Source organism: Dromiciops gliroides, chromosome 6, assembly GCF_019393635.1.
Source record: "Dromiciops gliroides isolate mDroGli1 chromosome 6, mDroGli1.pri, whole genome shotgun sequence".
NCBI lineage: Eukaryota > Metazoa > Chordata > Mammalia > Microbiotheria > Microbiotheriidae > Dromiciops > Dromiciops gliroides.
Genome location: NC_057866.1, coordinates 3,876,848 through 3,893,179, shown reverse-complemented (window position 1 = coordinate 3,893,179; position 16,332 = coordinate 3,876,848). Strand labels below are relative to the sequence as shown.

Sequence of the window (16,332 nt, the reverse complement as noted above, 5' to 3'; positions counted from 1 at the left end):
ATCAGATGCTTACTAGCTGTGTCACCCTGGGCAAGTCACTTAACTCCAATTGCCTTACACATCCAGGGCCAAGATTTCTGAGAATCCCTTGGATGGCAAAGAGATCAAATCAGAGCAGAGACACTGGCTCCCTTAGATAGATAGATGAAGGTATCTTGGTCTCTTTCTCTCTCCTCACCAAATTCGTATGCTCCTTAATAAATGCTTAAAAGTCTAAACTCTTGCTAAAGCTTCTAATTTATTGGTGACCACTCATTAGATTTTTAGACAGTTTAGCTAGAACTTTAGCCACCTCACAGATAGCAACTATTCAATACTTAAAGGAAGAAATTCAGGCTATTCAATGGAAGGTCAAATATTGAAGCTGATGCTTAAATACTTTGGCCACATAATGAGAAGACAGGATTCATTGGAAAAGACCTTGATGTTGGAAAAGATTGGAGGCAACAAGAAAAAGGAACTGCAGAAGATAAGATGAATAGATATCATCATGGAAACAATAAACATGAACTTGGACAGACTTCAAAAGATGGAGGATAGAATGGCCTGGTCCACAAAGAGTCAGATATGACTGAACAAGAATAATAGAGAGAAGAACTATCTCTTCAGGCATCTCCTCATTTCCCAACCAACTGAACTCACTTTGGAATTGGGGGCTTTTCCATAATTCCCCTAATAAATGCATCATTGGGAAATTTCCTCATCTTGAAAGATGCAATCAGCCTTCTTACTTACACATCAGCAGTACCTTCTGCCACTCTGACTGGAGACCAGAGCCAAAAACTCTAAGGAGACAGAGGAGGATGGCAACGTCAGGGCCCTTATATCAAAAACTTCCAAGAAAAATATGAATTGGTCTCAGGCCCTAGAGGTGCTCTAAAAGGACTTTGAAGATAAAGTTAGAGAGGTAGAGGAAAAAAATGGAAAGAGAAATGAGGGTGATGCAGGAAAGACATGAGAAAAAAGTCAGTAGCTTGAAAAGCCAAATGGAAAAGCTCCTTTCAAAAATAATTGCCTAAGAATTAGGATTGAACAAACAGAAGCTAGTGACTTTATGAGAAACCAAAACACAATAAAGCAAATCCAAATGAATTAAAAAAATAGAGGGCAATGTGAAATATCTTCTTGGAAAAACTGCTGACCGGGAAATAGATCCAGGAGATATAATTTGAAAATTATTTGTCTACCTGAAAACCATAATCAAGGAAAGAGCTTCCACATCATCTTCCAAGAAATTGTCAGGAAAAATTGCCCTGATTTTCTAGAAGCAGAAGGTAAAATAGAAATTGAAAGAAACACTCTGAGGAGAAAGGGCAGCACTGATAGCTCCTTAGCTCCTCATTTTCCACCCAGATGCATTCATTTTGGCCTTCAGCTTCACCAACATCCCCTCCCGACAGCATTTAGATTGAAATTAAGGTAAACTATTCAGTCTGTATCCTAAAGAAAGGACCTATATGTACAGAAATATTTGTAGCAGCTCTTTTTGTGATGGTAAAGAACTGGAAATTGAGGAGATGCCCATCAGTTGGGGAATAGCTGAACAAGCTGTGGTATATGATTGTAACAGAATGTTACTGTGCCATAAGAAATGATGAGCAAGCTGAATTCAGAAAAACCTAGAAAGACTTATAGGAAAAGATGTGAAGTGAAATGAGTGGAACCAGGAGAACATTGTACACAGTAACAGCAACACTGTACAATGATCAGATCACTGTGAATGATTCAGTTCTTCTCAGCAATACAATGATCCAAGATAATTCCAAAAGACTTATGATGAAAAATGTTCCCCATTGATGAAGTCTGATTGTAGATAGCATCCTATTTTTCACTTTTTGTGGGTTTTTTCATACTTTTTTTCCTTTAGGTCTGAGTGTTCTTTCAACAAATGTCTATTATGGTAATGTTTTTCATGATTGAACATGTGTAACCTATATCAAATTACTTACTATTTCAGGGAGGGGTAAGGTGGGGCAGGGGAAAAAATTGGAACTCAATTTTTTTCAAAAATGAAAGTTTAAAATTGTCTTCACATGTAATGGGGAAAATAAATTGTTTTTTTTTTACTCTAAAAAAAGAAATTAAGGTAATCTGAGGCACAAAGGTCTAAGAATATTCAATTTATTGATAAATTCAAATACAAATTATTTCTGCCTTTTGGGTTGTATTTGTTGGGTTTTTTAATCACATTAAGTAAAGCTTGTCCTGTAATCTCTGCATTTTTAGGCAGCATCTTCCCATGGGGCTTAAGGTCCCTCTGCTTTTCTAATACTGAAGATGACCTAAGGTAGTGGTTTCTAGAGAAAAACCTGGTTGGGGAACTCAGAGGAAAACACTTATGGCAAATTACCAAGTTTGAGTTGGAGCCTTCTACAGCCAGAAGTCATCCATTCTGGGTGTGGATAATACCTCTAACTACCCCTAAGTGGTGAATAAGGGCTTCAGCCAAGGAAGCCAAAGAGAGCTCTCATTACCACTTAATGCATACTTAAGAGTTGAAAAATCTCCTTCCTGTTATGCTAAGTAATCCATAGGGTAATTAGTTCCAGGAAAGGGATCATAGGAAAGGTCTCTCCCTGGGCAAAGCATTTTGTTGCTGTTGGTCTTTATTTTATTTTTAATTTATGGAATAAAAGTAAAATTTTCATTACGTAGTACAATAAAAAGATGAAACTGCAAATCTACTATGTAGAACTTTCTGTTCCTTTCAAATATAAAACAAAATAATGGTGGAAATGTTTTTTGTCCCCCTACCCCATCCTGAAGATGTCAAGATTAGACATAAATAGGCATATGAATGTAAAATTATTCTATACATACTTCTATTTATCAGTTCTTTCTCTGAATACAGATAGCATCTTTCTTCATGTGATTTTTATAGTTTGTTTGAGTATTTATAATAGACAAAATAACATTCTCTCAAAATATTCTTAAAACAATATTGAGGGGCAGCTAGGTTGTGCAGTGGATAAAGCATTGATCCTAGATTCAGGAGGACCTGAGTTCAAATACACCTTCAGACACTTGACATTTAATAGCTGTGTAACCCTGGGCAAGTCACTTAACCCTCATTGCCCTGCAAAAAAACAAAACAAAACAATATTTCTGTTGTTGTATATAATATTATCTTGGTTCTGCTCATTTCACTCTTCATTATTTCATGCAAGTCTTTCCATATTTTTCTAAAATCATTGAGTTCATCTTTTCTTATATTAAAATAGTATTCCACCACAATCATATACCACAACTTGTTCAGCCACTCCCCAATTAATGGGCATCTCTGCAATTCCTACTTCTTTGCCACCCCAGAGAAAACTGCTATAAACATTTGAGAATACATAGGTTCTTTTCCTTTTCCCCTAATCATCTTTGGAGATAGATACAGTAGCAGTATTGCTGGGTCAAAGGGAATAGGTAGTTTAGTGACTCTGAGCATAATTCTAGATTGCTTTCAACAAGATCTGAAACTCAGGTCGTTTTACTAAACTATGAATTAGTGATAATAATAGCACCTCCCTCACAGGGCTGTGGTGAGGATAAAATGGAAAAATATTTGTAAGCACCTGGCATATAGTAGGTACTATATAAATGGTTATTCTCTTTCTTTTCCCCTTGCTCTCTCTCTCTCTCTCTCTCTCTCTCTCTCGCTCTCGCTCTAGCTCTCGCTCTCTCGCTCTCGCTCTCGCTCTCGCTCTCACTCTTCTCTTTCCCTCTCTCTCTCTCTCTGTCTCCTCCTTTCCCCCGCTCTGTTCCTTCTCTCCTTTGCTCTCACTTGCTCTCTCTCATCTGTTCATTTGTACTGGACATCCCCCATGCTTGGAATGCACTCCCTCCCAACTCCATCCCTCTGAATCCCTCATGTCCTTTGAGGCTCAGCTCAATCAATCCTTGGCTGCTTGAGTCACCCTCCAATTCCTCCTGCCTTCCACCCCAGTGTTGTATTTTACCCAGTTTCAACATAAGACCCCCTTAAGTGATACCCCAAAAGATAGGTCTCTGTTTTGTGCTGTGTGCACTATATTGAAAGAGAGGCCTGAGAGACAGAAAGGAGGGTGGGTACACATGCAATAATTTTGCAGATTTAACAACACTTGGTGACCAATTAAATTTGGGAGGTGAGGGATAAAAAAAGAGTCCAAGTCAACACCAAAACAATACCAAGGTGACATATTACAGATTTTAAATTTTATACATGAAATTAGGTTCTATGCCTGACACATAATAAGTTTTCATTCATTAAAAAAGAGAGGCCTGGCCCTCAATTGATGAGAGAATGCTGACCAGGATATTTCATACCTACCATGAAGGATGGGCTTGAGGGACTGGAAACTAGTCAAGAGAGCACCCCCAAGAGGGTGGTTAAAGACAGAGATTGAGGGCACACTCAGGCCCTTCCAGTTCTAAACTGGTGTGAGAGCCCAGCCCACTATGTCCCTTGAATCCCAGGGCCTTCAGCCCTGGAGCCTGCTAAGAGTAGACTTCCCTGGGTGAGAGAATTCCTTCTCCGGATCTTAGCCAAGGTCCAATCTCCCTCTGAATCAAAGAGCTCAGTGACTCAGGGCATTCTGTGTAATGTTCTCATCTCTAGAACTTCTCTGAGTTCTGTTAACTTTTGCTTGGACAATGACTTACCTGTTATTTACTATTTTTGTTGGTCTTTGTAAGTACAGGCAGTGTCAGGATGGCCCATCTCCTCCTCCCTTCAGATGTGCACTGGACCTCAGATCATATGCTAGACCTTTGAACCATATCTAAAGATTTACACAACTCACACATATTTATTGCCTAGATTGTTCTAGACATATGAATATATGTGTTTTCACTATCCCCAATTCTACTGTAAGATCTTTGAGAGAAGAAACTGTTTATCCCCAGCAACTAGCAAAGTTCCTGGCTCTTAGTAGGTGCTTCACAAAATGCTTCTTGGTGGATGAAGCTCCATTTGACTGAAGAGTAAATTGAGGCTAAGACAGGAAAAGTGACTGGGTGCCCAAAGTCACCCAGAAATGCAGTGTTGGGGCAGGATTCAAGGCCAAATCTCCCCTGGGATCAAGCACACTACTCTATTAATTATTTCATGATGCACTTTGTAAGCATATTTCCCAAGAATATAGTGTTGTGGATATCAAATGACTGTGGAACAATAACCCCATCTCTCTGTCACTGGGGATCCCTGCCTAAAGGTGATATTGGAAAGGAAGGAAAGATAAGGACAAGACGGGACACCCTAAAGAGAATGAGAAGACACGTGTTGGTTATGACTCCCCTGCCATCCTTATCTTTGCTTGTCTGCATGAGAGATGGTGGCAGAGGCAAGTGTACAAGAATACTTACATACATTCAGAATTGAATGAAGTTGGCAACTTATTTGATCTAGGAGTGAGGTGGAGGGAGGAATCAAAGATGGCACTAAGTTTTCAAATCTGGATGACTACGATAATAGAAATATCTGGTTTTTGTTTCTGCTTTTTTTGAGGGGCAATGAGGGTTAAGTGTCTTGCCCAGGGTCACACAACTAGTCAGTGTCAAGTGTCTGAGGCTGGATTTGAACTCAGGTCCTCCTGAATCCAGGACCTGTGCTTTATCCACTGCACCACCTAGATAGCCCAAGAATACATATATTCAGTAGTAGATGTATACAAGTGTGTAGCATGTATATAAATAATAGTACTATAGTTATATGTGGACCTATGTACATAAAGATGCTTACACGTGAATATACATGTGCATCTTTGTCTTATGGATATTTTTCTCTAGTCCAATAATGCCTATGGATTCCTCCTCTTAAGAATAATTTCTTGATGGAAAAAAATACTGCTATTCAACTAGAGGTTAGTGAAAATAAAGGTAAATGCCCCCCCCAACTTTATAGAGCACCCAAAAATTATTCATGGAACCTAAGTTAAGGGTGCCCGACATAAATGGAAGTATATGAATGTATGAAAGTGGATATGACTATGCATAATATATTGTATGAATATATGTGTGCATTCCTATATGTTCAATATAATTATATATGTTGTGTAACAATATAATATCTTGTGAATTAATAAGCATATATGTGTGTGAGTTTTCATAAGTGAACATACTTTATCCTTATTAGAACCTTAAAATCCAGGGCTCCTGCCAATCCAAGCCTCACCCCTATACCCACCTGTAGCCCAGGGAAATCTGAGTCTCTTGGATCTACATGGAAAGATGGACCAACAGGAGAATACCCAATTTCACTTTCAAATAAATTCTGAGAGCAAGAAAGGGAGCTAATGAACCCAGGTAGCCCACAGTGGACATTTCTTCCTTAAATTGAAGGAACCATGACTGATAAGTATCCAAGGATAATGGGAAAGACCAGTGGATTGGAGATAATGGGCCAAATGAGTAATTCCTGTAATGCTCTGCTGTACAGGTTGGTGTTTACAGAGAATTGAAGTCTTTACCAGAGAAGCACCATTAATGAAGCTTTATCTGAGCCTGAAGGCTTTGGGGAGTTCCACTTCTGAGGCCAGTGTTTGGGAAACTCATAAACCTGAAAGCAAACAGAAAATCTCTTTTGCTAGGCCCATGGGATTGGGAGAAGAGGGAAGGAAATATGAGGGTAAGAAAGGAACTGTCCTGCATCCTGCTCCAAGCCCACCTTTCATCTGCCCAGTGTCTGCCCAGGAGATTTCTGACAACAGATACAGGCACCAACTACAGGACCAGACACTGGAGTCACCAGGAACCTAGAGAGGAGAAAGGGAAGTTCTCTTTCTAAAGGTTGTTTGTAATTCTTTGTCATCCTTGGACCTGCTGAAGATTTCTCTGTGAGTTGAACCCTTTCTTTATAAATTTACATTGATGCCCTCCATGTGCACAGCTGGAAAACTGGTCAGTCTGGGGGATGGGTGGGGGCATAGAAGTTTCTGCTGCTTTATTCCAATGTTTTTCCCCCCGCTTTGAGGCAAGGAGCAGCCCCCAACCTTCAGACACTTTTCAGTACGGTCCCCAGCAGAGATAGTTTTCTTTGGGGTGCTTCTGAAGCCCCTACACCCCAAAGGTGTGAAAATTCTTGTTGCTTATCCTCCAGGCCCAGCCTCTGGCTCAGTGGATCCCATATCTCCTTGATTGTCTCCTATTCTCAGTCTGGATGAACAGACCCACCCTCTCACAGACATCTGTCCCTAAAACATCATTTCTCAAGGAAGAGGAGCTGGAGGCACAGCAATCAACAGTCCTGACACCTGTACTTAGTCATGTTCTGTGCTGGTCAATGACCTGGTTTGAGGTGAGCACCTGATGCTGCTGCCTCCTCCTCTCTGACCACTCTGACTAGAGCATCAGCTACTTCAAGGCAGGGACAGTTTCCTTGTCTTTGTATTCCCAAGGGTGGAAATTATTCTGGGCCCAGTGTCTCAAAAGAAGCAGTATTCAGCAAGTGTTTATTGCACTTTGGCACAGAAAACCAGTGAAGAGATGGTTGCATTTCCTTCCCTCCTTTCTACAGGTGAGTGCCAGGGTGTGGCACACTGTGTCCTAACCTGCTGGAGTTAGTTCATATGATAGCTGTGCTAAAGTATTTTTCCTTTTCTTTTTTTATACTTTGATTTTAAATAATTGACTCTATGTGAAGGACTGCAAATTGAACAACAAAAATTATGTGAAAGAAAAAGTTATTGATATAAAATTTAAAATATAAATAAATGAATGAATGAATTTATGAATTATAAAGGAGTACATAAAGAAATGCATGCACACATATATTAGATGGATAAATAAATGTACGTTGCACTGAATTAAGTGCTTTGGCCCACCCTAAGGCCTCTCCACAGAGGCTGTAGGAGTAGCCAAAGCCCCATGTACTAAAGGAAGAGCAAAAGAGAGAAAAAAATGAAGGGTAAGTTGGAGTGTGGTCAGAGAAGACAGGAGAGCCTAGAGCACCCCCAGACATCATCTCTATACCACATGCTCTCATCATGACAAGAGAAAGGGGGAAAGGGGAGAAGGAAGCAAGCTTTGTGTAAGGGCCTACGATATGTCAGGCACAGTGTTAAACACTTTACAAATATTATTCTCAACACAGGGTCTCTGAAGGACCCTGTGAGGTTGGTGCCATTAATGGCCTCATGTTACAATTGTGGAACCTGAGAGAGACAGCTGTTAAGTGACTTGTCCAGGGTCACACAGGTAGTGTGATAGATGAAAAGTCTGAGAAACATAATTTATGGTTAATTAATAATCAATTTAGTAACTGTGGCTAATAAATAATTAATAGATTGAGGTCAGTGCCCCTCATGAAAGCCAATGATGCACCCCTGAAAAACATCCAATGCTTAAAAAGTCTTTGGAAAAGAGGGAGTGCCTGAGGGTGGAAATCAACTCTGATTAGTTAACAATCAATGAGGTGGGGTGGACAAGGAGGTGGGCTGAAAGCCTGCAGCTCCCCCTGCTGAGGGCATGATGAGGTTCAGCTACCTCCAGCTAGCTGAACCCAGTCAATGAACAATGAACCATGGTGGGGTAAGAATTCCACCTACATCGGATTGTCTTTCTAAGGTCTTCCAGTTGGGTGAGGTCCCACCCAAGGTCAAAAAGCATGTGCCCCAAGCATTTGGGCAATCTCATTCATCAGCAATGTCCTTCAGGGACCGACTGAATAACCTACAGGGAGCTGGTTTCTGAATGAGGAAATAGAAAGAGAAAACCTTCATCTTCATTGAAAAGTAGGTTATTAATATGAGAGAAATAAACGTTTCTCTCAATAAGTGTCTGAGATTGGATTTTTTAAATTCATTTCTCACTCTAGGCCCAGTGAGTGTGCACTGTGGCGCCACCTAGTGGTCGCCAAGAGAAAGGGAGGGGGGAAGAGGAGGCTCTAACTCCTGAGAAAGGGGGGAGTAAATTTTTTGAAAAGTCCCTGATGCTCTTACTTGTCTTTGTGTCTCCAGAGCTTCTGAGAAGAGCAGGGCTTCCTGAGGCTGAGACCAACCACCATGGCCGTGTCCCCCACATCTGGGGAGCCGGAATATGTCAATGACATCACAACAGATAGAAGCACAAATGGGAGTTCAGTTTCTGGGGATGAATTAGCGGGTTGGATGGATATTCTCTCTCTGGCCATTTCCCTGGTTGGGATGGTGGGGAATGGCATTGTCCTGTGGCTTCTGGGCTTCCACATTCAGAGGACACCCTTCTCTGTCTACATCCTCAATCTGGCTGCAGCCGACACCCTCCTCCTTTGTTGCTCCTTTCTGATCTCCATACATCGATTGGTTAAGTATTTAGATAATTCCTTCTCATATGAGGTAGTTCTCTACATCAAACTTATGTCCTACGCTGTGGTTTTAAACCTGTTGGCCGTGATCAGCACCGAGCGCTGTCTATCTGTGCTCTTCCCTATTTGGTACAGATGTCACCGCCCCAAGCGCATGTCTGCTGCTGTGTGCGCTGTCCTCTGGACTCTGCATGGTCTGTTCTGGGTAGCATATTTTATCGTTTATTTTCTTATTAAATATCAATATTTCATTCACATCTTATTCATCATTGAATTCGTGTGGTTCGTCCTCCTCACCTGTGTCCTCTGCGTGTCCAGCTTGACTCTGCTGCTGAGGGTCCAGTGCAGCTCCCAGCGCAGGCACCCTCCCAGGCTCTACCTCCTGGTCCTGCTCACTGTCCTTGTGTTCCTGGTCTGTGGCCTGCCCTTGGAGATCAGGTTTTTCATAGAATACTTGAGCAGAATTTCCATGCATTATTGGCTTGCTCATCTCATGGCCTGTGTGAACAGCAGTGTGAACCCCATCATTTACTTCTTCCTGGGCAGACAAAGGCATAGAAGGAGAGAGTCCCTCAAGGTGATCCTCCAGAGGGCCCTGGGAAATGAGCAGGAGTTGGAAGGTGTTTTGAGGGACAACCCCCACACCAACAGCTCAGAGACCTCATTCTGAGGTTAAGACACAGGACCCATTGAAATAAACCCTCTGTCCCAAGTGCAGTTGCAGCCCCCTTCTAACCTCCCTGGGAGGGAAACTAAGATTCCCCCTACCATCTTTTATGTTGGTGCCTGGAGTCTGAATTGTAAGTGATCAACAAGCATTTATTAGGCACCTAGCATATGCCAAGCAGATGGGCAGTACAAAGGATAGAACTCTAGGGCCTCAGATCAAATCTCACCTGAGACATTTATCAGCTGTGTAATCATGGACAAGTCACTGAACCATTTGCCTCAGTTTCTTCATCTGTAAAATAAGCTAACCAAAGAAATGGCAAGCCACTCCAGTATCTTTTCCAAGAAAACCCTAGATGGAGTCACAAAGTCACTTGGCTGAAAAACAAGAGGAGATTCCAGCTCAGCTCTGTGTCCCCTCCATTCCCCACCTTTTCCCCCTCCCACTCCCATCATAAAAGCTGAGCTAAAGATTTCTTTGCCTCTAAAGGTCAAGAGTAGGACTCAGCATCCCTGTGGTTTCCAATCTGTCCAGGTCTCATTCTCTTTGAATCTCTGTGTCTCTATGTTTCTGTAACTCTCTATTCCAATGTCTCTTTCACTCTGCATGACCCAGTTCCTGAAAAGGTCCTTGTGTATGGGAAAGTATTGCAAGTGTGTTACATGACAGGGCTCACCCTAATGAAACCAAAGCAGGGAAAGGGCACTCACCTCACACACCACACACATCACAACATACTTACTCAAGACACACTACAAAACACACTCACACACACACCTTGAACAACAATCTCCTGAAGAATATCCATATCATTCAGCCTCCATTTGATTCCTGTACTGCTCACTCTTCCCTCAGTAGTTTCAGGTCCCATAGGTCTGGCACAGAATGATGTAATCATTCAATTTTTCAAAATGTTTATTATTTCTATAATCAATCATGTTCATAGTTTTCCTTATGTGAAACCATCCATGCATTTCTGGTATAAATACCACTTGGTCATAATATATAACCTTTATAACATATTGTTGCAATCTTTTAGCTAATATTTTATTTAGGATTTTTTTATCCAAATTCATTAATGAAATTGGTCTATGAATTTCTTTCTCTGTTTCTACTCTTCCTGGTTTAGAGAGAAGCATCATATTTATTTCCCAAAAGAAGTTTAGTAGGAACCCTTCTTTGCCTATTATTCCAAATAATCTATTTATCATTGAATTAGTTGATCTTCCAATGTTTGATAGAATTCACTTGTAAAATTCATGTGTCCCTGGTGTTTTTCTCTTACAAAGCTGATTTATGGCCTGTTGAATTTCTTTTTCTAAAGTAAGTGTTTTGCAGCTAGGTGGCACAGTAGATAAAGCACTGGCCTTGGATTTAGGAATACTTGAGTTCAAATCCAGGCTCACACACTTGACACTTTTTAGCCATGTGACCCTGGGGAAAAATAAATAAATAAATAAATAAATAAATAAAATTTAAAAAAAATAAAATAGGTGCATTTAGCTGTGTATTCCCTCTTCTGCTAATTTAAGAAATTTATAGTTTTATAAGTATTCTTCCATTTCACTTAAATGTTTAATTTATTCACATATAACTGGGCAAAATAACTCCATATAATTCATTTAATTTAATCTTTACTAGTGGATCATCTTTCTTTTTTATATATTTGTGATTTGGTTTTCTTCTCTTTCATTTTTTTGGTTTTGGGGTGAGGCAATTGGGGTTAAGTGACTTGCCCAGTCACACAGCTAGTGTTTGAGGTCGGATTTGAACTCAAGTCCTCCTGACTCCAGGGCCAGTGCTTTATCCACTGCGCCACCTAGCTGCCCCCTCTTCTCCTTTTTAAAACAAATTAACCAATAGTTTATCTGCTTTATTGGGTTTTTCATAAGACCAACTCCTAGTTTTGTTTATAAATTCAATGATTTTTTTGCACTCAATTTTATTAATCTCAACTTTAACTTTTAGGCTTTCCAATTTAGTACTTAAATAAAAGTTTTTAGTTTGTTCTTTTTCTACTTTTTTAATTGCATACCTAATTCATTGGTCTGCTCTTTCTCTATTTTATTGGTGCAAGCATTTAAAAATGTACATTTTCCCTTGATCCTTATTTTTCTGTATCCCATAGGTTTTGATAAATTATCTCATTATTGCTACTCTCTTTAAAGAAATCATTGTATCTAAGACTTGTTATTTAACCCACTCACTCTTTAGGATTAGGTTGTTTAATCTCCAATTTGTTTGTTTTGTTGGTGTGGTTTTTTGTGGGGCAATGAGGGTTAAGTGACCTGCCCAGGTTCACACTGCTAGTAAGTGTCAAGTGCTCCAATTTGTTTTTCATCTATGTTTCTGTGGTTCCCTATTAATTATAAGTTTATTGCACTGTTATCCAAAAAGGAAATGTTTACTATTTCTGCTTTTTTGGTTTTAAGTGTAAAATTTTTGTATACAAATATATGGTCAATATAAACTGCTGACAAAAGAATTGTTTTTTATTTTCATTCAGTTCTCTCCAGATATCTATCACATCTAGCTTATTTAAAATTCTATTCACTTCTTTGACTTCTTTCTTATTTATTTTTGGTTAGATTTATCTGTTGCTGAAAAGGAAGTTTAAAGTACCCACTGTTATAGGATTTCTATTTATTTCAACCTGTAATTCATTTAACTTTTCTTTTAAAAATTTAGATGTTATTGTATTGTGTGCATATAGGTTCAGTATTGAGATTACTTCATTGTCTGTAGTATCTTTTATCAAAATATAGTTACCCTGTTTATGTCTTTTAATTAAACCTCTTGTAGCCTTAACTTTCTCTATGCTATTTGTTACCACTACCTTTTTTGCATAAACTGAAGCATAATAAATTTTACTACAACCCTCCATTTTAACTCTTGTATCTCATATCCTTGAATGTGTCTCTTATAAACAACATATTATTGAATTCTGATTTTAATGCATTCTGCTATCCATTTTCTACTTTAATTTACCAGCAAAATTGAATCTAATCCTTAATTTTAAAAAAAGGGGGCATTTAATGAACTGAAAGACTTTCAGGTACTTGTGAAAAAAAGACCAGAACTAAATGGAAAAATTGATATGGAAGATCCAGAAGAAACATAAGGAAAACATTAAAGTCTAAATAAAAGGGACTAATTAAGGTCAAACAGTTTATGTCTTTATTTCTTTTTGTGTGTGTGAAGCAATTGGGGTTAAGTGACTTGCCCAGGGTCACACAGCTAGTAAGTGTCAAGTGTCTGAATCCAGATTTGAATTCAGGTCTTCCTGACTCCAGGGCTGGTGCTCTATCCACTGCAACACCTAGCTGCCCCCTAGTTTACTTCTTTATATGAAAATGTAATCACTATTAATATGGTTGTCATCATTATAAGGATAGTTTGAAAGAAAGGTTGTGGCCAACGTGAGAATGATGGTGTGATTCTAAAAAACAAAATTGGGGAGCGAAAAGTAAAAAAGGAACAATTATCTCATAAAAATGGGGCATGAAAGGAAGAATCAATACCAAGGAAGCAGGTGGGGGTGGAGATCTGGTAGTGTTGGAACCATACTCTCATTGGATCTGAGTTAAAGAGGGAAGGAACAACATATACATCTAAAAGGGCATTTGAAAATCTTCTAAACTTAAAAATAAATAAGAGAATGAGGGGAAATGATAAGGGAGGGACTTTTAGAAGGGTGTGTTGATTAAGATTGAGGAAGGTAGTGGAGAGGATAAGGTAGGAAAGCTTAGAGGGGTGGGTAGAACAAGGAATAGGAGGGGAAGGGGAGAGGATAAGGTAACAGAGAAAGGGTAAAAAGAGAGGCTGAGGACAGTAGTGAATAAAAATAGGATAGAGGGAAATTCACAAATAGTAATTATAACTTTGAATATGAAATAATCTATTTTTATGTCAGTGATATGTAACCTAGGGGAAAGTTGGATGTGAGCTGCACATGTGGAACAAATCTATTCGGCATAGCTTTGGATACTCTGAGAGATGGTCAATGAAGTTCCAAAGCCATCAGCATTTCCTGTATTTGCTTCTGTGGGGTTCTGAAGTGGGGGTGGATATAATTGATCAAATTGATCATGAGGCATCCCAAAGAATTACAAGACTCAGTGACTCCATTTCCAGTTTTATTAGAAGAGTGGATGACCACAGGGAGAATGACCCAACAGGAGAAAGGTATCTCAGATAGGGAGAGGAAAATGGTTATATATATTGTGAGAAAAGTAAGTTATTTTCTCATTATCTTAATCTTCTCCTTGTGTGAAGTTCACGTCCTAATTTGGCATTCTTGGGGTCCTAAAATGTCCCCCAAGGTGAGTATCTTTCTCACGGGGAGTGTGTTGGGGGTTTAAATATCATAAGGTGAACCTAAGGACACATTTGGTCCTTCTGCACAGGATCATAAAGACATGCTTCAACTTGTCAGAGCCAAAGGGTCTCTCTGTTTGACATCTTTTTACTTTAAGATGTGGTTTCTACTTTGCAGTTTGTTTCTGTCATCCAGCAATGCCAATTTAAACATTCCAGTTATTGGTGGCTATTTAGGGTCTCTGGCTTTTGTTTTCCTAGGCTTCTGTTGATAGTGTTAGTTGTGTTAGTCCCAAATCTCCAGTTAACAATTGATAAGAGCTCAAGCCTTCTGGTTGATAAGAATTCAAGTCTTTAGATTCTTCTCACCAATCTCACCGTACAAGAAAGTTACAAAGGACTTATGATGGAAAAGGCTCTCCAAATCCAGAAAAAAAAAAGGAACTGTGGAATATGGTAACTGATTGGACCATACTATTTCTTTTGTTTTGGGTGCTGTTGTTTTTCTTTTTTGAGATTTTTCCTTTTTGCTCTGATTCTTCTCATATAACATGACTAATGCAGAAATATGTTTAATGTTATTTATATATATATACATATGTATATGTATATATATATATGTTTTGGGGGAAAATGGGGTATGGGGTTTGGGTTAGGAGTAGGGGTTCTTGGGAATTCCTCTTTAAAGAATTACACCCTCTTGCACACAAAAGCAGTTAGAATAAGATGGTAGTTTATTTAGGGGCGAGGGAAGGGAAGGGGGGAGGGAAGGGAAACCATGAAAGAAATCCTTGTACTTCTCATGGGGAGATAGGTATGGAACAAAGCATGTGGCTCTGAGGTACCAATCTCCTCAAGCAGGAGACCGGCAGGTACTTTTATAAAGGACTGATGGGGGTGTGACCATCTGCCTGTGGAAAGTTCCTTTAGTGAGGGAGGACCATCCCCCACTGGTGGTAGCTAGAGGAGTTGGGTGAGGAGTGGAGGACCATCCCCCACTGGTAGTGACTGGAGGAATTGGGCGAGGGGTGGCTACGGATCTCTCAAGCTATCTCTCTCTTCAGGACACAAAGGCCACAGCCACACCCAAAGTTATCTCCCCAGGAGTAAGGGAGATCAGAATGAAAGATGGAGGTCCTGAAGCTAACTCAGTATGATTTGGTTCCACTTATCTCTCTAGGCCAATCTGTCCTCTGGTTTAGTTTCTCAAAGAGAAGATTCCTTGGTGGGCCCCAGAGAACTTCTGGGGTGCTCTGCACCCTCAACATATATATATATATATATAACCTATATAAGAATACCTGCTGGCTAGGGGAGGGGGGAGGGAGGGAAAAAAATTGGAAATTGGAAATTGGAAATTTTATCTAAACAAATGCTGCAAACTAAATTTAAAAAATAAATAAATAGGGGCAGCTAGGTGGTGCAGTGGATAGAGCACCGGCCCTGGATTCAGGAGTAACTGAGTTCAAATCCGGCCTCAGACACTTAACACTTACTAGCTGTGTGACCCTGGGCAAGTCACTTAATCCCAATTGCCTTACCAAAAAAAAAAAAAAAGAAGAGGAAGAAGGGGAGAGCCTCTGAATTTCCCCAAGCTACTGTTTATTAGTAATAATTTATCATATTCCCCTTTTTGATTCTTGAGAGTTTGTTCTTGTCAATGAATCACTAACGGCTATAACAAACACTTCATTGAGGGTTTCTAACTGGAATTCATGAGGGGAGAGAATGCAAGGAAGAAAGGGAAAAGGGAAAGATGGATGGTACTTTGACAAAATCAGAAGGGGCAATCCCCTTTATCATTGTCACTGGGGAAATGGTTGATGGGGGTCCTTAGGTATTCCTCTGTAAATAATTGCATTCACCCTCACATTCTGATTAGACATAAAAGAACAGTTTTATTCAGTACAAGAGAACCTGGCTCTTAGCTAAGTGAAATGAGTACTACCATTGTACACAACATTGTGTGATGATCATCTCTGATAGACTTAGCCCTTCTCAGCAATACAATGATGCAAAACAATCCCAAAGAACTCATGATGGAAAATGCTATACATACCCAGAAAAGGAACTATGGAATCTGAATGCAGAATGA

The 16,332-nt window shown here is 39.7% G+C and overlaps 1 protein-coding gene across 1 annotated transcript; it reads left to right on the top strand.

Moving 5' to 3' along the window:
- The first annotated feature begins 8,969 nt into the window (after positions 1-8,969).
- On the top strand, positions 8,970-9,920 carry LOC122731762 (mas-related G-protein coupled receptor member X1-like). The gene has a single exon (XM_043972039.1). It carries the CDS (start codon positions 8,970-8,972, stop codon positions 9,918-9,920), a length of 951 nt encoding a protein of 316 aa, XP_043827974.1.
- The last annotated feature ends 6,412 nt before the right edge of the window (positions 9,921-16,332 follow it).

What these genes read in the sequence shown, in the direction of transcription:
- LOC122731762 (XM_043972039.1), top strand. Translation starts at nt 8,970, where the DNA reads ATGGCCGTGTCCCCCACATCTGGGGAGCCGGAATATGTCAATGACATC.